This window comes from Amblyomma americanum, chromosome 9 (assembly GCF_052857255.1).
Source record: "Amblyomma americanum isolate KBUSLIRL-KWMA chromosome 9, ASM5285725v1, whole genome shotgun sequence".
NCBI lineage: Eukaryota > Metazoa > Arthropoda > Arachnida > Ixodida > Ixodidae > Amblyomma > Amblyomma americanum.
In genome coordinates, this window is record NC_135505.1 from 101,484,144 (window position 1) to 101,508,100 (window position 23,957).

The window sequence follows — 23,957 nt, forward strand, 5'->3', positions numbered from 1 at the left end:
TTCCCAAGCATTTCACACTAAACAAGCCGAGCACCAGGAAGGGGAAAGCTTGCACCCATTTTATCACCAAAAGGTACTGGCTACCCGGCAGCACTGTGGATCGAAACCTGCACCTCCCACATGCGAGGCCGATGTTCAAACGTCTAGGCCACCGATGCAGTTGGTCATGCAAAACGTGTGACAAATTGAAATGCATGAACTGACATATATAAGTGGCTGCTAATTAATAGCATGACGGGTAGTAAAATCGTAAAAACTTCTATTTCAAGAAACCAGAACAAATGCCTGAATTATATGAAGGTCGAAACATGAAATGCCACCCCCCCCCCCAAAAAAAAACTCGCAAAAATGCACCGAAAGCTTACAAGGAGGCTCCATTGCCCGTACAACAAACAGCATGTGAAGAGCAGCTTCGGCATGCCAGAACAAAGTGGACATAAACAAAGGGAACACAAATTTGCTTAAAACAGTGAGACTGCATGTATCTACATATATATGTATATACATAGATCTACATATAGATAAATTAGCAGACAAGGCAAATGAATTGAGGGGCTCGTTTGACAAGCATGTGAAAGAAGCCAACAGTCACCGAAACCAAGGTGCACAGGGAAATGTTATTTTTTTAATTTGTACTGCCAATCAATTGGTTTAAAGAAAATTACTTAAAAAACAGCAGAAAAAACAACAATGCCGCCAGTGGGACCTGAACCCACGACCTCCGAATATCGCGTCCGGTGCTCTACCAATTGAGCTACAGCGACGGCTGTCCAATCTGCTGCTTTTGTGGGTATTTAGTTTATTGGGTGTAAGCGAACCTTGAGAGTTCACCAGGTGCTGCTTTATAAGCAATTTTCTTTCAACCAATTGATTGGCACTACAAATAAAAAAATAGAAACATTCCCCTGTGCACCTTGGTTTCAGTGAATATTGGCTTCCTTTATATACACTTATGAAGGGAGCAGTCTCCGAAACCAAGGTGCATAGGGGAATGTAAATTTCTTTTTAAGTGTTGTGCTTATCAGTGGGATAATAATACGTAGATTAATCTATTGCTTAAAGAAAATTACTTATGAAGCAGCAGAAAAAACAACCATGCCGCCAGTGGGATCCAAACCCGCGACCTCTGGTGGTGAACACTCTCAAGGTTCGCTTACATTCAACAAATATAAATACCCAAGAAAGCAGCAGATTGGACAGCCGTCGCCGTAGCTCAGTTGGTAGAGCACCGGACGCATGGTTGTTTTTTCTGCTGCCTTATATGTAATTTTCTTTAAGGGATAGATTAATATTATCCCACTGATAAGCACAACACATTAAAAAAAAATTACATTCCCCTATGCAAATTGATTTCGGAGACAATTGGCTCCCTTCAAAGTTTGTCAAACGGGCCCCTCATTTACTTTATCTTGTCAGTTAATATATATATATATAAAAAGTACATGGCCCATGCCAAGCCTGTTAACGTCCCCATGGGCTATCAGTTAAGCTCAGAAACCGTCTAGGATTTTTCTTGGCCTAGCAGAAAGGAGCCATCTATCGTCGGCCCCACTTTTGCTATAGGCACATCTCAAGTGCATGGGCTACAATGCACCATGCAATAGGCGGGATTTTTACACTATCGCTTGCACTGCCAGTGACACCTCGACCCAACACCCCCCCCCCCCCCCCCCCCTTTCCGTCAGAAACCCCATGCGAAAGTCAACGAGTGGGCTTTCCCGCATACCTCAGTTTACCAAGAGATAGCGTAGCTCATGGTAGAAGAACTGTGAAGCCGATGAGACGAGTGCTGTGGGTGTGAGCGTTAAGCATGTATCACATTATGGATAAAAAAATAACTGCGGGCTTTCGCACTGCGATTGTTCGAAAGAGGTGGTCGGCCATCTTATTTTAATTACAGGACATGTGGGAAGGTACACCAACAGAATTGCGCAGGAAGTGCAACCCTCGCAGCGTCCAAATGTGACCGGCCCACATGATAAATGACGTGAAGGCAATGCCTTTGTACTGTTTCCCTAACATTTGCTGCTTGACTGATTTTTTTTATTGTACAGAGGGCAAAACACTTGTCTAGAACGACTGAACTGTGTGTTTCACATCTCCCAAAGGCGCTGCAATGAGGGAGGCAAAAAATGACAATGAAATCCTATGAGCTTAAGTGCACACTCTGATGTTCACACCCTTTTTAAACAAATGTTACCAGTAGATATCGCATGCTAAGCCTGAAACACGCCCAGGACAAATTCTAGGGAGGTGTTTTGCCCTCTCACCTGCTCAGGTATTGTGCTTTTTCCACATCTGTAATATAACAAAAAGCGACTATCTTTTCAGTGCCTGTCAGCATTGCAATGATCCACCAGCTGAAAGCCTTCCAGTTCACTGCAACAATAAAGCTCTCAACTGCACAGAAGTCCACTACACAGAGCAATGCCAGCCTCAGCACATGCAGCCGAGCAACAAATGGTGATGCATGAGTGGACCTCGTCACACTGCTGTCACTTTAACATACAACAATGCACATCCACTCCAAAACTGTGCTGCATTCATGTGTCATCTGCTTGTTGACTTTGCACCAATGATTGAACGTGTCCCAGAACATGGTATTGCACACATGCTGACACCCGCCGCGGTGGCTCAGTGGTTAGGGCGCTCGACTACTGATCCGGAGTTCCCGGGTTCGAACCCGACCGCGGCGGCTGCGTTTTTATGGAGGAAAAACGCTAAGGCGTCCGTGTGCTGTGCGATGTCAGTGCACGTTAAAGATCCCCAGGTGGTCGAAATTATTCCGGAGCCCTCCACTACGGACCTATTTGTTCTTCTCTTCTTTCACTCCCTCCTTTATCCCTTCCCTTACGGCGCGGTTCAGGTGTCCAACGATATATGAGACAGATACTGCGCCATTTCCTTTCCCTAAAAACCAATTATAATTAATATGCTGACATAACTAGGGTGCCAGCATTGCGCACTATTACACTGCAGTATATTTCACATGCAACCACCATGGCGGTTCAAGGCTAATAGCAAGAGCGCTCTCCTACGGTTCTGCTGTGTAAGGGATGTGGTGGTATGCGTGTGAGCACTCACTTAACATCACCGATGCGATGAAGCATTTCAAAGTTGAGAGGAGTACGCTGAAAAAAGTCACTCATGCATTGTGTGGAGTCAGAAACGATTCCTCTTGTGACCATGAAATTTTAAAACAACAAATGGGATCCCTGTAAGAACCATGACCATAATGACGCTGCATAGCAGCTCTTTCTCCTAACAAGAAATCTTGAGCCAGCAGAACTCAAAAGCACCCAATTTCCTTTTTATGCACTCAAAGAGAGGGCATAGTGTGTACAGTGTTGGCACTGTAAACTAGTTTACTTTATGGGGTTAAACGTCCTGAAACAACTCAGGCTATGCGGGATGTCGTAGTAAAGGGCTCCAAAAATTTTGACCACCTGGGGTTCTTTAACAAGCACTGACATCAACAAGTACACGGTCCTTTAGAATTTCGGCCCCACTGCAATTGGACTGCCGCATCGGGGATTAAGCCAGCGTTTTTCTTGTCAGCAGCCAAGCGCTATAACCACTAAGTGACTTTTGAGCCACCACGGTGGCAGCTTAGTAATTGCAATGTGCTTCGTAATCATTCTTTGAGTACACAAGGTAATCATTCTTTGAGAACACAGCTTAACACGTATATGCCGAAATTCCAGTAATCTGAAAGCACTCAAATATTTTTCAATATAACTGTTTATTTCACTCCCAAATCAGAATCATCCTTTCATTGGCAGAAATATTTTTATCAACACCAACTTTCTAGCTGTCCTATAATGTAGGATATTAGGCAGATTTACAACCTGAAAAACATTTGACATAGGCTCTAAAATCACATTTTTCGTCACAAGCGGCTGTTTCCTTATGACAATGAACAGAAATGATTTGTTTTTATTGCAGAATTACAATGTATCTGGCGGACTCAAATTCAATACTGGTGTCCAGAGAAGACTGTCCGACCTTTCAAAACACATAAAAGTAAACAAACTCAACACAGTACCCGTATGCAGGAGAAGGTTACACCTTCTTGAACGTACGCTAGCCGGCACAAGTTTTTGCTAAATAAACTTTCCGAGTTACTCCACACTAAAAAAAGGGGAGAAGCAGCTTTTATGAAGCAGGCTATCTAAAGAATTGCACTCCTTTTGAATTTAAATGAAAACTATGTCAGTTAAGCAAATTGTACAAATAGCCAGAATGCATTCAAACTATGTCAGTTAAGCAAATTGTACAAATAGCCAGAATGCATTCAACATTTTGCAATAATAACTGGAATAAAAATACTAACGTGCACTAAGCAGTTACACACAACCGACTAAATTATGAGCTTTATATTACACTGAAAGGTTACAATGTTTTTCGAAGGCGCTAATCAAAGTATTTTTTGTTCCAGCAGCCACGACCCTTGTGGCTTGTTATCATGAACACCTTATGTAAATAAAAGAAGGCTTTCTAAAGTAACACCAACATAACAAAGCTAGTACAATGTGAAATGGTCACTAACAGCTGGTATTCTGACAGACAAAATAGATTAAAGACGGTGAGAAAACAATGCTCCATAAATATTGTGCCATTTATATAGGGCAGAGACAGTGCTCTCAGAAATTGTGATGCAGATGTTAGTGAATTGTTTTGTCGGCTCTTGTTGCAAAGAACACAGAACTCTTCAAGACAGCAAACTAACGGAAGACACATCATTTTGAAGCTGGACACCTAATTGTCCTCTCTCATTCCTGCCACTAACACAGCTGGAATAATCACACAAAGATTTTCATAGCAGCAGCTTATCCTTTGTTGTCATAAAAACAGTAATTTGTTCAGTGATATTAATGAGTGATCTTATAGTTAAGCTCACAAAAATTACCCCGATCAGGCTTCAAGACTATAAAAAATTGTGTGACTTTTCACTCTCCAAAGTCTCTTCGCTGAGGGTGGGTGACAACTAGCGCCAGAAAATAATACTCGGTACAATGCTTTTGAAAGTCACTCGCCAATAATAAGTTATGCCATCCATATATGACCGCGATTTTATTTCCATTATGCAAGTTTACGAGCATAGCATCCTCACTCTTCGTGTTCAGGACACTTGGAGCAACAGCATGGGTGTTGTGCAAGGGCACAAATAATGTCATTTTCTGACAAGTATGTCACAATAAACAAAACTAGCTAATGCAATTAATGATGGTTAGTTACTAGCATTTTTCATGGGGTATTCAGCTAGAACCTTGTTAGCAAATATACAAATTGGTAGTAAGCAAAACACATATGCCAGGGGCATCACAGACTACTGCTATTTTTTATGAATAGCTTCCATGTGGTATTTCAAACCTTCCCTCCGAGTGAATGCCTTTTGGCACAAGTCACATTGGAAGGGCTTTTCGCCCTTATGGGATCTCTCATGCCTCACAAGGCTTAAACGTGTCACAAAAGCCATGGGGCACAGCTGGCACTGAAACGGCTTTTCACCAGTGTGGGTACGAATGTGTAGCACCAGGCTGCTTTTCACTGCAAAGCTGCTATCGCAATGGACACAATGGTAAGGACGCTCACGCGTGTGAGTGCGCTGGTGTGCCTTCAGAGTGGCCTTTTGTGCAAAGCTGCTTCCACAGTCATCACAAAAGTAAGGACGCTCGCCTGTGTGTATGCGCTCGTGTGTCACCAGGTCGTTCTGCTGTGTAAAGCTGCTACCACAGTGGCCACAATGGTAAGGACGCTCGCCTGTGTGAGTGCGCTGGTGTCTGTTCAGAGTGGCCTTTTGTGAAAAGCTGCTACCACAGTCATTACATTGGTATGGGCGGTCGCCAGTATGGACACGGAGATGCACCACTAGCTCGCATCTTCTTTTGAATTTCTTGCTGCAGTTGGTGCATTCATGCAGCTTATTTCCTGTGGGTTTACCCCTGTGGTTACCAATGCCGGAAGAAGTAGACTCCATGCAGCGGCTCACAGGGTGCCTTTCACTGGTTGACTCTTGCACGGGAGGTGTGCCATGGGTGACAACTGAACCTGTGATGTACAGGCAGAGTACTTTAAATAAAATGCTAGAACCAACAATCCAGAGTTCATTCGGAGAAAGGAAAAAAAGTTGAATGCGGAGAGCACACTCATTAAAAGCAGTGGATGTTTATCAGAAGTTTTATTCCACAGATCAGGCATAAGAACTCAGGCCTGAAAAAGATGTCTCTACACTCAATTCTGCATGCAGGCAAAAAAAAAAATCAGGCTGCAAGAAATTTTATCACTGCCAAAAAATACGGCAACCTTTGAATTCATCCAAAATTGGTACATTTGATTTTTGCGCTTACATAACTGGTATTACAAAAGACACTGTCCGAACTCCACTCAAGTGGGCTTAATAAATAAACAAGTGGCACTGAGCTATTCTTACCCCAAAGCACAATGCCATTTTTTTGTTTTATTTGCTCCTCAGACAGTATCTAAGGAGGCCAAGGCTAAAGTCTAAAAAGCCTGGAAAAGCCTTGGCCTCTTGTGCAATTTCTTGCATCAATAAGCAGAACCCACAGCGGTGCCAGTTCGGTGAGTAGCACAGATATCACAGAAATCAACTGTCCAGAATATCGAAGGCACATATAACCGTCATTCACAACAGTTCAGTAAAGTGAAACTTCTGTATCCTTCAATGCGTTATTCAAAGACACTCTTCAGAAAAGCATATATAGAGAAAAAGTGCCGATTCTAACCTGGAGAGTTCTGACCAGAGGGTACACCATGCTTGTGGCCCCTGGAGCTCAAACCTGCATGTGAAAAGCAGATTACATCCACTGAGACAAATTACATGTGCAACAGCTCATGTTGTGGTATGTGCATGACACTGAATATGGAATAAAATCTCGCAAAACAGCTTTTCAAGGTTGTTTAATTCAGTAGAGAGAGTCTGAAAAGAAGAGTTACAAAGCAAACATTCTTGACTTTTAACTCTGCATGCAGATGATTACTGTTTCTAAGCTAAAAAAAAACTGACAATTGCCTACAAATTACAGACCTATCGGAACCGAGTCAACAACCATTACATTCACAAATGAAGCTGCGCATTTTCTGGCTTCATGGGAAGGACAGTCTCTAGACAGGCTTAAAAACTAACGAGTGCAGTTATGTTTAATGACACAAAACATTGATACAGCCATCATTTCATTATTAAGCCATTTAAAGCCATTGAACTGCGCAAAGGGAAAAAAACTTTCAGAGCATGGCTACCGGTAAAGACGTCCAGATTATAGCTGCCCATTAATGTTGCCATACCTGCCAACCTCAGGGCTTTCAAATTCGTAATACCCTGCTGACCAGGGTGCGGGGGGAGCCAAGCTAGCACACAATTTTTTTCTTAAACATCAAGTTTCGTCGCCAGTCCACGACGCGATAGGGCTGAACCTTCTTCACACGTGGTGTCAGACGTGAGGAAATGCCCAAACTGCGAACAGCACGTGACGAGCACGGAATTTGAGCACGCTGGTAGAACGCAAGTATCACGCGGACTGAATTGAGGGCCGCTCGCAGTTGTATCACAGTCTTGCCGCAGCAGCCATTAAGATGCTTTCGACAAGCAAACAAACATACAAAAATGTCCACGGCAATGCAATCGTCGTTCTAAACGGCGCATAGCTCAGCTGACTGATAAGCACAGTCGATAGCCGCCGACGCTTCGGGCTGGCGGTGAAGCTCTAAAAACAAAACTACGCAGCCAGACCCTCTATCGGCCTACCGGCGGGGGCATGCCAATCCTGAAAACACCTGCAGTTGCGTGCATGTCAGAGAGGCGCCGATAAGAAATGTAACATGCAGTTCAGGCCTGGGGACAAATGTTTGGGCGATCGGTTAGTCGTGCACGTCACTATAGCACGACACAGAACCACTTTTTGGGAGCATGTCAAAATTGACCGATGCCAGCCCCCGTCGCCACAGTCTTGCAGGGACGTTCAGCAGGACTGTGACGGCAGCGCGGATTACCTGAATTAACCGAGGCTGAGGAGTAGGAATAAATGGTTGTGCAATTCGAATTAATGAAGTTTTACTCTACAGTATTCCAGGTGCTGCTCATTTCCCAGATGGTATACATATCCCTCTCTCGTGGCAGAGGAAGGTTACCATCGGCAAGTTTTTTTTTTACAGAATTTTAAACATTTATCGCAAATAAATTTTAGATTCCGTCATCTTTAAGGCAAGATTCGTAAAATCATAATAGGGCTCAAAATTCGTACATTTTATTGAAAAATCGGAAGAGTTGGCAGGTATGATGTTGCCAATATGCCCAACAAGATGTTCCACCTCCATCATCTCCAAGAGAGAGTGTAATTAGTGAAATCAGTAGAACCACATCTAAACTGCACACTACTGTTTCTTGAGTGCAGTTCTAGCATTCCATATTTACTCGTTTAATGCCTGCACCTCCAATTTCGGGACAAGGAAAAAATGAAGAAACTGCTATAACCGAGTTTCACAATGCACTTCTAAATGCTGATCAATTCATCAATGCACTGTTCTGAAAAAGGTTTAAGGTTACCAGCTTTTTAACACCACGGATGGCACAAAAGAAGCCCATCTCTGGGAGCACACTGCGGAGGTGAGGTCATCGTAACAGAGAGAGTGGGAGCCGAAGCTGACAATGGTGAATTTTCATGGTGCAAGGGCAGCTTTGGCCAAATAGCAGCATGGCATATCAGGCACTTTCGTCTACACAAGGTGGGGTCAAACACCCATTTCCAGGCATTCCACCCAGCAGAAGCCAGGGAGAAAGCCTGTGTATTGTAGCACTGGCAGGTATCCAGTGGCACTGGGAATCCAGCACCACACATCCTACGTGCGAGGTGCATGCTCCAATAGTTAGACCACCACTCTAGAGGCAGTGAACGCGGCGACAGGTTGTGAATAATACTGCGACCTGTCAGCTTGTCATCAGCTGCTGCATTATTCTGAGCATAATCACAGCACTACACTGGCTTTACTGAAATTCCGTGATTCATGAAGGCTTGTTGACTCATATAGGGCCCTAGTCGGGCAACTAAAAAAAGGAACACTGCGGGTCATCAAGTCTGGTAAAAAGGGTGCTACTTTGGCAAAACAGATGTGCATAACAAACAGTATTAAAAGAAAACTAAAAAAATTTGCCACAGAACACCCCATACAGCTAAATTTTACCTGCTCTTAAAAAAGTCTTAAAATGGAATGGAAGATGTCATAATGCAGGCTAAATGAACACAGCAAGAAACACTGTTTTGAAATAGTAAGTAATGCTATGCACATCACAAAATGAGGTCATTCACTTGAGACCAACCACAAGGAATCGGATTGCACTCTTCAGCAAAGCAAAAAAAAATGCCCATTAAGCAGTGAACAGCTGCACATGGAATAACATGTAGAATAAATGACACGATACTCATAGCACAGGTTTTACACAGCTATAGTCTTTACAAAGCCCCAACCAGAAGACAAAAGCAACAGTGTGAAGTCAAGGCTATATAGCACAAGATAGATAGAAATTGAAGTGTCAACACAGATGTACCAAAAGGCTACTTATTCCAACGCATGCAATTTTTACCTTTGACTTTTCAGCTTTGAAAAACAAGAAAAACGTCAATGAAAAAAATCAATGTGCATGATTAACATAACTATCACATAATATCCACCATAATTACATTTTGTGCTCCTTCATGCGATGTCACAATATGCTTTTCACAATGACCATCACTTACGTTCCGGAGATCTTGTTTGGACCTCTGCATAACAAGATGGGTTCCAATTAGCCATATTTTGCACCAAAAATAAAGGCACCATTTTCTGCAATTTGCATTTTTAATTGAGCATATTTTGGAACCAGTGATTTTCCTTTATCAAAGCTGAGCTCAAGATGCTTATTTTGTTCAATTCTCCAAGTCACAAAGTTACTTTACAAACAGACATGCAACATCTTGGTGACACTGGCACAAAAATTCTTTCCAAAGTATGCAACATTTCCTGAATGTAATAACTGCCCTAAAACATACACCAGTTTGACCGACTGTTTTCTGGAATGCTCCACAGCCATGAAACCTCCTTGCCTCCCCTTTTTCATGCAGTGCCTGGCTTGTCTCAGAAAGCTGGAAGACCAGCTGGCGCTTGTTCTTCAGGTATCACTCCCTTCCTGGTGCTTGATTCTGAGTGACCAAATACACTGATTCTAATGCTAGTACTGCTAAGTGTACACCACAAGAGTACACAAATCGGAGATTGCATTTGATTGCTGTATGTGGTCACGTGTTCTGTATGTGCCACGGCTAAAGTGGGAATCTCATTCAGAGCATCATTTAAACTGTTCTGCCAAGGCACACCAATGTTTCCTGCTGCACGACCCTTGAGCTCAAAAAAAAAAGGGGGACCTGGTGCCCCCTCAGCATCAGTAACACCCGAGGAGGCCACATCAGCTATCCATTATTGCCTTCTTCCCTCTCCTTTTTCAAGGCAGTCATCATTTCTGCAGAAAAAATTATACTGTTTACAAAACAAGTCCACTAAACAAAATTTTTCCTTTGAGGGCGAGCCCATATTCCTCGTCTAGATCTCTGTAATTAAAACAATTACATCAAAACCATTTTCATCCCACTTTAAAAATAAGCACAATGCACTGAGATAACTATACATGCAATTTTTCAGGTTATGAGCATCAAGCAATGAGTCAAGGAAGGCTTTCAGGTGTGGTTTTTTCTTCTGGAATGTTGTACATCTTGGCTTGTCAATAGTGGCCTGCAAAATAATGGGGAGTAAAGGAGTGTCACTTTAAAATGAACAGAAATGCCACAAGCAGCAGCACTTGTGTACTTTTTGTAAATGGCAATGCACAGAGCAGTAGTGAGCATTCCAAAAAACGACATCTGTCAACAGATTGCGTCGTTTTATTTCTTCCCTAGGCGCACAAAATGTGAAAGGATATGGTCAGAAAAAAAAAAAAGTGCAACTGGCATTGTTTAATAAAGTACGAACAAATAGTCGAAACTGATCATCTTTGGTTACAGGCGCAAAAACAGACACAGCACAAGGTAGAAAGACCTTGTGCTGTGTCTGTTTTCATGCCTGTAACCAAAGATGTACAGTTACCAACTTGCCCAGCAAGACATTCTTTTGAAACTGATGCCTTCTACTAGCTAAGACGCATTGTAAATAGTGTTATATCTAACACAGCTAGTCTGGATAGTTCTCTAGGCAAAGGCAGATGGATTTCTGCGAACCTAACTTTGCACATGCATATATGACGGTACGGTTCTGCACATGTTAGCACGAATAGATTGCCTTCGAAGGTTCTTCCTCAGGCAGGATGTACACTTTGTTCTCGTAATAGTGGTCCTCATGACTGTAAAGTCAAACAGAGCGTAGTAGAACATGCAGAAGTCTCTAAAGCCACAAGCAAATTGTTCATATGCTTTGTGAATACAGCACGTAAAATGCAGTAGGCACTCATGTGTTTCCTTTATCTGGTTGTGTTTATGGCTTAATGCAAGCACAAAGCCAGATACTACAACTGGGGATGTGAATTTACATGTTTTCAATAGTAAGACACCTGTGAAGTAAGGGTTGGAAGTATTTTAAAAGGTTAATGCTTGGCAGCTTGTAGTACCAGGACTCCATTTGTCTGCGATATCAAGCAGAGCGAGACAGAATAAGTATGCAAAAAACCCGGATGCTAATAGCGGAGGTGCCTACGCATTCTGTATATCCAGTAATCACGGATTGGCGTAAGTGCTAAGAATTGGGCTTGTTGGTCACCAACTATATTCGAAACAGAGCAAGGACGGGGCACAACGAGGAGACACGGGTGCTGCATATCCGCTGGTTTTATACCAAGCTCAGCAACACACGTTATATAGGTTTGGCAAGCTAAAAGCAACAAAAATATAATTCCAAAAATTGCACCATGATTGAGAGAACGGCACGTGCCCAGCTCAGCTACTGACAAGATCTCAAAGGGGAAGACACAAAGAGCAACAAAACACGTGTAAACAATAAACAACAAAAATTCATGACAACTGTATAAGACAGCTAAAATCTAATGACAATGCATGCATCAGAAGCATGATGATGATATCAGAGGGAGCCACAAAACAAGCAAAACAAGAGCAAACAAGTGAGGACAAATCATTTATAACAATGTACAAGGCAGCTCAAATTTAGCGGCAGGGAGTTCGTCTTGAATCTGATGATCTAGAAATGCAATTTCCTGGGAAAACAGGGCAACAGACGGTCGGCTAATAAATGATGTTCTTCCTTCTTAATCATGAATGCTTCCCATATATATGCCAAGCCTATGTATGTTCCTGAGCTTTCTGGAATAAAACTAGTTAACAGTCAGCGCTCACGGTGCCTCCTTACTGTGTCCCATCCTTGCGCTGCTTTAAATGCAGTAGATTAGCATCCCAGTGTTAATTGCAAAGGCAGACTACCTAACTTCAACAGCCACACGTAATAACAGTTAATTGCATGGGAGCAGTGCTTTTAAGAGAGAAAAGCACTGGGTACCAGATAGGAGTTTTGTTACTATAGCCGGGATACATTTTATCCTAGTATGAAAGGATTGCAGGTGACAGGGAAAATTTCCATGCTTGAAGGTTTGTTTTACTGCCTGTACCAAGTTCCAAGAGCGGACCCAGAATGGTATTGCACATACTTCGGTAGGCTTCTCCTGCCTGTAATATTTAAAATGCACCTGGTTGTATCGAACACCATAGCAAACTCACTCCTTCACTGGATGTGAGATTATGATTCCAAAAATGCACACACAAAAAAATAAACAAGTGCAATGTCTGTTGCCAGCACCCAAGATCACCAGGCCAAAATTCACCTAGGACACGCAACTGATTAAGTACTTAGGGGAATGTGAGAACAATTTGCCTGCCTCAGTCTTACACTTTTGCAACCCCTGTATATTGCAGGTATAGCAGATGACCTTAGCAGCAAAAAACTGTCAATCCATACAGCTCAATACAGGCAAAAGCGAAAGCAATGAGTACAACAGAAATGCCATGAAAGGTCGTAAACCTAAGGTCAAAAATCACCTGCACCCCGTATATAAACGCTGCCAAGTCAAGACCCATCGTATTCGTCACCAATTACCCGGAAAGATTCTGATGTGACTAACTTGGCACATATTTATCAGAAATTGTGAGCAACAGATACACAGTTTGAAAAAATATGACCCAGAGGATATCATCTGCATAGCTTGCCAGCAGTTGTCCATAGAGGTTGTTCCTCCAGCATCCAGCACTCCACCTGCGAATACGCTTGATTTGCCTGCAAAATGACACACAGAAAAGCAAAACATGCACAAGGAAAAAGCCTCAATTACACAAAAGCAGAATTCAATACAGTAGCCACTTGTACATGGGGAAGGTGTGGAAGGCAATCCACATTTACTGGATGTCCCGGTAGCCGAGGCCGGTGAGCCGGCAGAGGGGGCTGTCGATGTTGCTGGCCTGGTCAGTAGCCGAAAGCGTTCTGTGTTGCACGAGCGAGAGCTGCTTCTTCATCAGCACCGCTACAGATGCTTTCCCCCCCCCCCCTAGTGACAAGTTTCATTTCAGGGGAGGTCGGGTCAGAAGTCAGGAAGGCTGTCGGGTGGAAGTAACGACCTCGGGCGGTCGAGCCTGGCTGCTTCACAGAGGGCGAGGGGAGAGAAAAATGATGATGACAAGATGAACAGGCGGGAAAAGTCATCAAGGAATGGGAAGCGAGCAAGGCGTGATGCAGTCATAACGTGAACTGGTGGGGCCGGCAGTGGGGTTAAAGCTGGCCAGGAAATGCCAGTGCCGAGAATGTACCCGCCTTCATTTACGGGCGATATATGCTGTGCGCTGGCACAGTGGGTCAGGCGAACGTATGGCGTGTGGAAACTGCTGCTATAGAACGGGATGCCTCAGTCGCTAGTGACAGTGAAACGACGGCGCACGGCACTGGGCTGGAGATCTGCTGCATGGGACTCGGGCTGCCATGCAGGGAAGTGGTCGACGAGGAGCAGTGGCTTTAAGCAAAAACGAGCTCACTACGGCAGTGTGACGGGTGGCTGGGGGCACAAGAAGCAAGTCCGGGACGTAGTTGTAGAAATGGGAAGGATACGGTAGGGCTGCCTCGTCTGTCGTGGAGGCACAGGCACTGGTGAAGGCGCCAGGTGCCCGGATATGTGGCAAGCATGCCGGGTGGCGTGTTAGGCGCGACAAGGCCCTGGGGTGGCATGCATGCGTGCCTCGCGGCAGAAATAACAGTTGTGCTCACTGTGGTTGGGCTTGAGGCTGGTAGCGCAGCTCGCTGGCTAGACACATGGCGGAAATGAAAGTCCAGCAGCGCCAGCCACAAAACGGGGTCCTTGGCATAAAATGCGGGCAGGCCGGGCAGCTGAGGAAGGAGCGCTGATATGGCTGAAGGAGCTCACCGGATGTGATGGCAGGTGCGAACCTGGTGGCGAGAAGCTGCCGAAAACCGGGTGTGAACCAGGGGCGAGCAGCAGGAAGGCTAAGTGGAGGGACAGGACGGGCAGGAGTGCAGAGCCCTTGGGCGCACGTTACGCGCGTCGAAGATGTCTTCCGGCATTGCCAGACGTGGAACGCGATCCACATTTATTGGATGACCCGGTAGCCGCGGCCGATGAGCTGGCGGAGCGGGCTGTCGACATTCCTGGCCATGCCGGTTGCCGTAAGCGTTCTGTGTTGCACAAGCGAGAGCTTCTTCTTCATCAGCGCCGCTGGTAATGCCCGCGCCGCTACAAAGAGAGAATATTTAGTGTGATCGAGGGGCATCATGGCCCCTTAATGCCTCAGAAGCAGCTATTAAAATGCAGGAATACTTTTCATCTTGCCATGAAACCATGGCATGAGAGACAACACCCATACATAGGAGACTGCTGGTGTGCAGCAGCTAGGCAATGCTGATTAAAACTTTAGATGCAGACTCCTTCTTGGCTAAGATAAAACGCAGATCAACTGCATTAAGCAAGTGCTAAGAGCCAGCATAGTGCACTGTGCTTGTAGATGGGTAGATGAGATGAATTTTCCTGCACTCAGCAATGCAGATAATGTGGTTACTACTACACTATGTTCCACCAAGATGTGGGCAGTGATGGTGGGTGGCAGTGCGAAAAAAGCAGGGTATCCTCCATTGCTGACAAGTGGTGGGCTCTGTGTCAAACCATGCATTGGTAGTGGCAAGTGGCGGCCATCGGTGCAAAAACGTTGTGCTTGTGCTCCAGCAATTGTCGGCAGTGTGCGGGTGTACCCCAAGGGCCATTGTATCGTGTCCACTGGCGTATTGCAGCGGACCAGTCTAGTTCAGAACGATGGCTACAGGGAGTCTGAACCAGGCAGCACAGTGCAGCCATCAAGGCAGAGCAGCATGGCATGCCAGACAGCGAACTTACATTTAGATGTTGAAAACTTCAAACGGAGTAACAACACTTTGCAGAGACCCAGTAGCACCCCCAGAGTTAGTCTTGAAAGCTTCAAGGAGGAGAAGTATTGTGCAAGCATAGAAGGGGACTGTGCAGTCCAGAGAAATGGAGAAGCATGTGTGGTGGGGGCAGGGCATGCTTGCAGCAAGCAATTAAAAAAAAAGTGCCGTGTATGTGCCCTGCACCTGTTGGCGGTGTGTGGTTCAGCTAGAAGGCGCACAAAGGTGCCACTCATAATTACACACAGCCACCTACGGTTTCCCAGCACATTAGGACACTTAAGGACTCGGGTGCTGGGCAGGTTTGTACTGAATGTGAAAACTTTCAATCAATCAATCAATCAGATGTGACTGAGGCAGAGACAGCGGACAGCAGTATTAGCCGCCATCGAGAACAGAGTAGGCTGCCATCGAGTTGTAGCATAAAAGAAACTAAACAGTTAAACACTGTGTCAGTGGGCCAAATTGGAGGAGGAGGTGTAAACCTGTCTATAGGCACCACATTTAAAACATACAGAGAATTCAAGGTTAGCTTTGAGCAGTGGAAAACAAGAGAATTTCACCCAATGTGCATTTTAAATTCCGATAAAAACCCATTTGATTTTGATCAAGATGAAAGTGAAGGAAAATTTCCATGCATATGCATTACTTTCATTTGTTGTCATGCCAGTCAACTCATTGTGAAGGGGAACTGCATCCGGCCGAAGCAACATTATAATGGATCAGGCTGCCAAGTGAAACTAAAACTTGTGCGTCAACGTTCTCCAAACCCATTCTGTAAAATTACAAGTGTAAAAGAGGATCACAACCACAAAACAAGTCCAGAGATTTTTATGTGATACAAAACTGTTGCTTAACGTCTTCTGAAAAGAATGATAATAATAATTGGTTTTTTTGGGGGGGGGAAAGGAAATGGTGCAGTATCTGTCTCATATATCGTTGGACACCTGAACCGCGCCGTAAGGGAAGGGATGAAGGAGGGAGTGAAAGATAAAGAGAAATAGGTGCCGCAGTGGAGGGCTCCGGCATAATTTCGACCACCTGGGGATCTTTAACGTGCACTGACATCGCACAGCACACGGGCGCCTTAGCGTTTTTCCTCCATAAAAACGGAGCCGCCGCGGTCGGGTTCGAACCCGGGTACTCCGGATCAATAGTCGAGCGCCCTAACCACTGAGCCACCGCGGCGGGTCAAAGAATGATATTGCAGATCCGATTTCTTGCAGTGCGAACCCAAAAGACATCAAGGGAGTTGTCCTCAAGAATACAGAAAAACTGATAACCTCTCAGGACATTAGAAACCTGAAGCATGGGGCAGTTCCTAAAATAGAAAACACTACACATCATGGTCAGCTTTTGTTGCAGGAATTCGGGAAGTTTCTTTCTAATCAATTGGGGTGGAAGATTCATGTTGAAAAAAGTAGTAATAGCTACTTGTTGTTTATTTTGCTCCAATCAAAGCTTATGAGTCAGCAGAAAAGTACCCAGAGGTATTATTCTTTGAAGTACTTAAAAAGTAAATAGAGAAGGGTATGTCTTGCACTCAGTGCTTTGTGAGGATGGAAGAAGTCATGGCAGGCCCATATGTTATCCATTTGTTCGGAGAGAGGCAACTGAAATTCTAAAATTGTTCTTAGATACTTTTTTAGAGCTGAACCCAGTTATTAACCAAAAATGCAAGGTTGCATTAATGGATAGATTTCACTGAAATGAACATAATCAATGAGATCCTGCCTCAGTGTCAAATCTTGCTGTGCTCTTGGCATGTTTTGAAGTATCTGCATAATAAAATTGCCCAGCACAGTTCAAACAGCTTTGATAAGAATAGTGTGAAAAGCATAATTACCAAATTAGTTTTTGCTCGAGATGTTGACATATATGAAGAAGAGCTGCTCAATCTGAAAACCACACTGAAAGATGACAAAACTCTTCTTGCATAATATTATAAAAACTGGCATAGCTGTAAATGTATGTGCATTCACGCCTATCGGTGTAATTTGTACAGTTTAGGGAATAACACAAACAACAGAATGAAGAGCTATAACCAAGAGTTGAAGAAATTTCTGAGGTGCAAAATGCATTTAGTGGAGGCAGAGAAAGGTCTGATAAATTACATAAAGCACAATGCCCTGTCAGTCAGTCTGGCTCAATTTAAAGAAACTAGAGTTGGCATTGACGCTCGCAAGGCAAACAAATTTGATATGCAGGTGTTAGCACAGTGCACCGAATATGCAACAGAACAGGTGTGCAAACAATATGAGATGTTCAATAAAGAACCTGGGGAGTGTGTGATATCCAATGACCAACATTTGGTCCATATAGATACTAAATATTATACAGTTACCAACAGCATGACAGTGTGCACATGCACATTTAACAGATAGTACGGGCTGCCATGAAGGCACATTTTTGCAGTAAGAGCAAAACAAAATGAAGAGCTTTTTGATAAAAGATGTGTTTCACAGCGATGGTTAAAATCGAACTTCATACAAACTGATGACCATTTCCCACAGCAAAACCTAGACATTTTAACTTTCCGTGAGGCATCAAAGGGAGACCTAAAGCTTCATACCACAGAAGCTAGGTATAAATATGCCTGTAGACATTTCTCGTTATTTGCAAGTTTGTTAGCCGAATACAGTAAATGTGAATTTATGGAAAAGATGAGAGAGTACGACAATTTCTTCGAAAATTTTATGGCTCACACAAGAAATAAAGAATATTTTCAATACCAGATGAAACACTGAAAAACTGAGCAAGCAAATAAGCACCAAGACACAGTGCATGTTACGGAAACATACACCGATATAGATAGTGACAGCAGTCAACTTCGAACCCAGCATGTAACAGAATATGTTGATTGTGAAGACACTACAATTCAGGCTCAAATAACTTCTGAAACTCATAGAGCTGGACCAAACATAAATCCTACACCCGGGCATCTTTCAAAGGAGCCAGCAGTCTTGATCATTCCTCTTGTAATGTCATTTTGTGGCCGAGCAAGTAATAAAAAATCGCACAGCAGGAAAAGCAGCCAAAAAAAAAGAGGTGCTTAGATATCAGCATTCTTACTAATGTGCAGAAACAGGCTTCAGCATCTGACATGGAGCATAACAAAGTCACATGATGACAACTCTGCCGTTTTTACCGAAACCATTCTCAATCAGAACAGCTTAAATCCCTACAAACTAAACTGTGGATGCAAAGGATTTGCAAGGCACAGGGTGGCTGTTGGACAATGTCATAAATGCTGCACAATTTATCATTTCTAAGCAATTTCCAGTGAAATGTGGGTCTCAAGACACTGTGGGAAAAAACTGCAATTCAAGAAACTGAGCAGATTTATCCAAATTCTGCACATTCCAAATCCTGGCCATTGGGTCACAGCGAGCAACTATAGAGCCCTTGCTAATACAGTTTTTATGTACAATTCCCTACACGAGGACATTCTAATCAGTGCAGTGCACCAGGTAATGAATATGATGGATCTCACTTCTATCTGTCAAAATGTCCACGTAAAGGCAGTGCAAAAACAAGAAAATAGCTTTGACTGTGGCCTATTTGCTATAGCAAATGCATTAACTATTGCAGCTAGCTCTGACATGGTGTCTACCAAATTGTTATTTTCAAATTCCCTGACTTTTCCAGGTTTTCCCTGACCATTTCCATAAAATTCCCTGACCCACGTCCTGGAAAATAATTTAGACCACTGCTATAAAAACGCAATATATTGCACAGGTAGGCATTGCACTCAAAGCAAAATATTTTATTCAGGTACATAAAACCACTTATCCACTATTGAAGAAGGTAAAATATCATTGACTAGTTGTTTCAGGCATGTTCCAAGGAGATAATTTCTTCCTCAAGACGAGAAGCCTGCAACTGTGCATCGCTGATGAGCTTTTGCTTCTTGTGTTGAAGCTCCTTGACAAGAGCAGCCACTCTCTTCTTCTTCCTTTCAGCATCTGATGCATCCAATCTCTCTTGCCTCTTTCTTTGCAACTCCTCCTTCCATCGGGCGTTGGCACCACGAACCATTTGCATCATTGTGTTCGTAACATCAATTTTGGCAACCCCTCCAACAGCTGAAACTGCATCATACACCACTCTCTGTGCAATCAGCGACTCTTCTTTGAGGTTTTCGACAAGGCATTCTTTGTTTACAGAAAATCCTCGTTCCACAGCTGCATTGCCATGAGACATGCAAAGAATTAGCTTGACGAACAAAAATAGCTCTTTATGGTCCCGTGAACACAACTCAAACCAGAGCGCATCCAGCCTCTGTTCCTTTCTGTCAAAGCTCCTCAATGCCACCTGTACTGAGCTCAATGAGCATACCTCGACATAGGAACGGTGGGTACGCTCAGCTTCCAAGCCAGTCATCCACTGGTGCTCCGTTAGCACCTCCAGTGCCATGCACAGTTTTTTAGCACCAGCCTCTGGGGACAACGCACTAGCAGGGTCCAAGCAGCTTGCACCTCTGGTCAACTTGTATTGCAAAGGTGACCTTTCCATCACCTTTTGTGAACACCTCTTCACGAAGGAAATAGTCTTTTTTGAAGCTAAGCACAGTCAGTTGCGACGGTTTTGGGATCTTGCGAAACTCATTTTTCGCAGCAAACCCAATGTCGAATGCAGCAGCAGAAACCATGTTATCTGGGTTCTCCAAGTCAATCCTAAGCAGCTTGGAGGACGTGTTGGTAGCTTGGAGGATCTCTTTTCGGATGATTCTACCAAGCAATGACCGTAACAGGCGATCCAGAGCAGGAGCAACGAACGGCAGCATGGGCTTGTCCGTCTGAAATTCAGCCAGAAATGGCTCGAGTTCTTCAGCAATTGACAGCATAAAAGCCAATTTCACAGGCAGCATCCTGTCACCTACTGCCTTTTCAACAGTGCTGAAGCTAGCGCATGCTGGCGACTTTTTTGCTTCCTTGGAGCATTCCACATATTTCAGTAAGTTCGGAATAATGTCAAGCGCTCTCGAGATCACCTTCCTATTCTCGAGCCACCTTACTGGGCAGAACTTCAACGGGAACACAACACTGCCCGTGTAGCGAGTGTAGTCTGCGCGACGTGCTGGCGCACACTTGAAGAGATTATAGCTCCCACGAAGAAATGCTACCAGATCCCAGTGCGTCGCAGAGTGGCCTGTTTTAAATGCGCCATTGACAATGTGGAGTCCACAGCTCCCAATGTCCAGGATCTGGTGACTGTTGTCAGCTTCTCTAAGTTCTTCCTTGAGGGACCTCAAAAACTTTAAGTTGACGTTTGGCCCGTCCATCGACACTTGTAAAATCTTCATTTGCTTAATGCCTTCTGTGGCTTTCCTAAAAGCAACACTCAAATCTTCTGCGCAGGTGTGCCCCAAGAAACACGAAGTTAGGTAGCGCGTTTTCACAGTGGCATCAGTTTTGTCCCAGTACCTGATCAGTACATCCATCTGTTCTTTCTGAGTGACTTTGTTGAGCGACTCATCAAACGCAATCACCAGATAAGGAACGCTAGACAGGCTTGACAGCAACTTCTCTTGAAAGTATGGTCCAATACCATGACAAATGGTGTATCCCACTTTGTCTTTTCCAAGTTGCATTTTGGTAGCGATCTCACAAGTGGGGAACATCAAAGGAAAGAGCGAGGCAGAGGCTGCCGCTGATCGAAAAGATCCATGGGTCATTATAGTGTTCAAGCACCACATGATCTCGGCCTTTGTAACTTCGTTCTTCAATTGAAAGCTACGCACTGACATCATCAGAGAAGGGCTAAGTGCTTCTGTGGCGGTAGTTGGAAGCATCGCCGCAGCACTACGACCACTATTGCAACCTCCGAACGAAATGCCCGCTGGTACCGCGGAAGGCGAGCCCGCATTTGTCGCAGTCTCGAAAAATGAGACGACTCGGGTCTGGGAAACGCTTTGCAGAGATTTCATAGCAGCTTGATGCTTCTTACTGTCAACGTGACTAGTAATCGCCCTCTTACCCATGTTGCTCAGGGAGAACTTCTTGCAGCACATGGTGCAGCGAGCACTATTTGGGTCATTTGGCACGGGTCTAATCCATGTTGCATGTGCGGAGATTTCCGGGTTTGTCCAATCAAGGTTGAAGGAGCATTTCTTCGACAGTGACATGAGCACTTCCACAAATATCTTCACTTCAGGAGCACAACACAAAGGAAATTTCAACCTGAAGACCGAAATGCACGCGGTAGAGACAGGTGCGCGTGACTAGTTTCGATCACGGGAGACGCGAAAACTAACGAACGAATGGAGTGCTATTTGCGCTATACACGCGCCTCTGGACGATTCTGAGCTAGTTCTGAGTTATGAGTGGTAGCGCGCGCCACCTTGTGTCAGTGACACGTACCTGCAAGCGCTCGCTGCGGATCGCGGAGGCCACGGCGTACGTATCATGCGCCGCGGCCGCCCTTCACTGTACTCAAATCCACGCCTGACCGCGACTGCCGCTACTGGTACGAGCGCGCCAGCATATGTTATTTTCCCGGACTCTGCAATTTTTTTTGTAATATCCCTGACAATTCCCTGACTTTTCCCGGCGTCTTAAAAATCCCTGACAATTCCCGGTATTCCCGGTTTTCCCGGTCGGTAGACACCCTGTCTGACCCAAGCTACATTACATGTGATAAACATGTGATGCGCAGCCATTTACTAACCTGTCTAGCAGACCATGAAATGTTACATTTTCCATCTTCTACATCTCCTGTGCCCAGAGTGAAGCCAAAATGGAGTTGTTTTGTTGCTTGGAAGTTGTTAACTATGTAGAAAATATTGTAAAGGGACCAACCATTAACCAAAACGGGTCATGAAGTTACGGAGGAATTGAAAGGAACTTGCCTCATATTGGAAGAACTCAGTACTGCAATATTAAATAAATAAGGACTTGTAATTTTATACTTGCATTGAAAACTGCATAAAAGCAACTCGTGATATCTTGTGCTTAAACTTTGCCATTATCAGTGTACCCTCCCACATGACATCTCTGTAAAGAACCTCAGGTAGTGGAAAAAATTTCCGGAGCCCTTCACTACCGTGTTCATCATAGCCCGAGTCACTTTGGGACGTTAAAAACGCCCATAAATCACATCTCTGTAAAATAATATCCAATAATCTTTTTACTGCTAATATCTCGAATTCCCCAGAAAGGAGCTATTACACGAGGGATGGGCTGAGTGCTCAAGTGAAACAAGACTCAGTGGTAGCCTTGAAGTGAGGTGGATTGGAGTGGTGCATAGCCTCGACGGGCAGGATGTTCATCCTCAACTGTTTTCACAAAGAACGGCTGAATACGTACAGTTGTCTGTGCTGGGGCAGGATAGATTTCGAATAGCTGGTGCAGCTTGATTGGCAACGGTAAAATGACTGAAATATAAAGTGGTGCATGATAAAATTTGTGATGAAAGCCCAGCCTAAAGATGCGATATTTAGATTTGAGATTAGCAAGGTTAGCCTAGGGTGTAAGTGTGGTGACACTGATTAATAGTAGTAGACCAAAAAGATAAATCTGGATGCACAATTTTGAACTGATTTCGGGTGTTGGAAACATTATGAAGGGGCCCAAGTAAGCATGCGTATTCTAATTAAAGCCAGGCAAATGCGAGGTAACGTTTTTATCGAGGAAGAGGTGAGTCACAAGTTATGTCTGAGGTAACTAAGAGTGCAATTGGCTTTGTTAGTAATGTTCATTACATGTGCTGACCAACTGAGAGTATTTGTAGCTTTTGTCACCAGATGGCGCCATAGTGTTTTTCATTTTGTGGATGAAGTAACTATGGCCCCCCAAAACCTGCACTGATAAGATGTAAGTCATTGCACTGAAACACATCTAGGCATGGAAGCTCAAAAGGACGCTGCTCTGTTAGATGTCCAATAACTGTCTGGCAGGCGAGATAAGTTTTTGCTGTGTTAATTTCACCAGCATGCAGTCAGCATCGCGCTCACTGATCATAGTATCCAGCATTAAGATTCAAAAACTGAGACATCTAGAGATCGAAAAATGCTTGGAAAATATCTTATAACCCTAACAGATTTGGACACCTTACACAGTAAGCTTTCCGTCGCAGCAAAACTGTTGGGTGCTTAAAACTCAGTGGCCTTAAGTCCTTAAGTTTCATATCGGGGAATAATTCAATAAATCGTGATGTACATACACTGCACAAATGATGCATTATTTTTAATGTCACTCAATGCTTTTGAACTGTAAAGGAAGAACAAATAAGCTTTAACCTGCAATCAATCCTGGTTCTTTGATGCCACTGTTTGGTACTGTGAAAAATGCATGGTTGAGGAATCTAGTACCACTCAGTGCGTGTTTTACCGGCCTTTTTATTTGGTTGCACTTTGCATTTTGCAGAGAACTATGTCTACTAAATTATATTGAATTTTACAGGCTTCCGTAGACTCCGAAAACAAGGTCTTCAGATTGCTCAATGTCACGCCTTTTGCCAGCGTTTTAGAAAGTGGTCGATGTGGGTTGTAAAAA

At 44.0% G+C, this 23,957-nt stretch overlaps 1 protein-coding gene, 1 non-coding gene and 2 pseudogenes across 2 annotated transcripts in view; 1 reads left to right on the forward strand and 3 right to left on the reverse strand.

Moving 5' to 3' along the window:
- Window positions 1-4,123: 4,123 nt before the first annotated feature.
- The window catches only part of LOC144103543 (uncharacterized), a 46,217-nt gene continuing 26,383 nt past the window's right edge, over window positions 4,124-23,957 (reverse strand). Inside the window, exons 3-4 of the mRNA XM_077636237.1 lie at window positions 6,747-6,800; window positions 4,124-6,051 (exon numbers count right to left, since the gene is read on the reverse strand). Of these exons, the coding sequence (XP_077492363.1) occupies window positions 5,336-6,051; window positions 6,747-6,800 (770 nt within the window). The 3' untranslated portion in view covers window positions 4,124-5,335. The remainder of the gene's footprint in view (window positions 6,052-6,746; window positions 6,801-23,957) is intronic.
- Window positions 15,061-19,121, forward strand: LOC144105110 (zinc finger SWIM domain-containing protein 3-like; annotated as a pseudogene).
- On the reverse strand, window positions 16,579-16,650 carry TRNAN-AUU (transfer RNA asparagine (anticodon AUU)). Its single transcript has one exon. It is a non-coding gene; the product is annotated as a tRNA-Asn (tRNA).
- Window positions 19,214-21,688, reverse strand: LOC144103891 (uncharacterized; annotated as a pseudogene).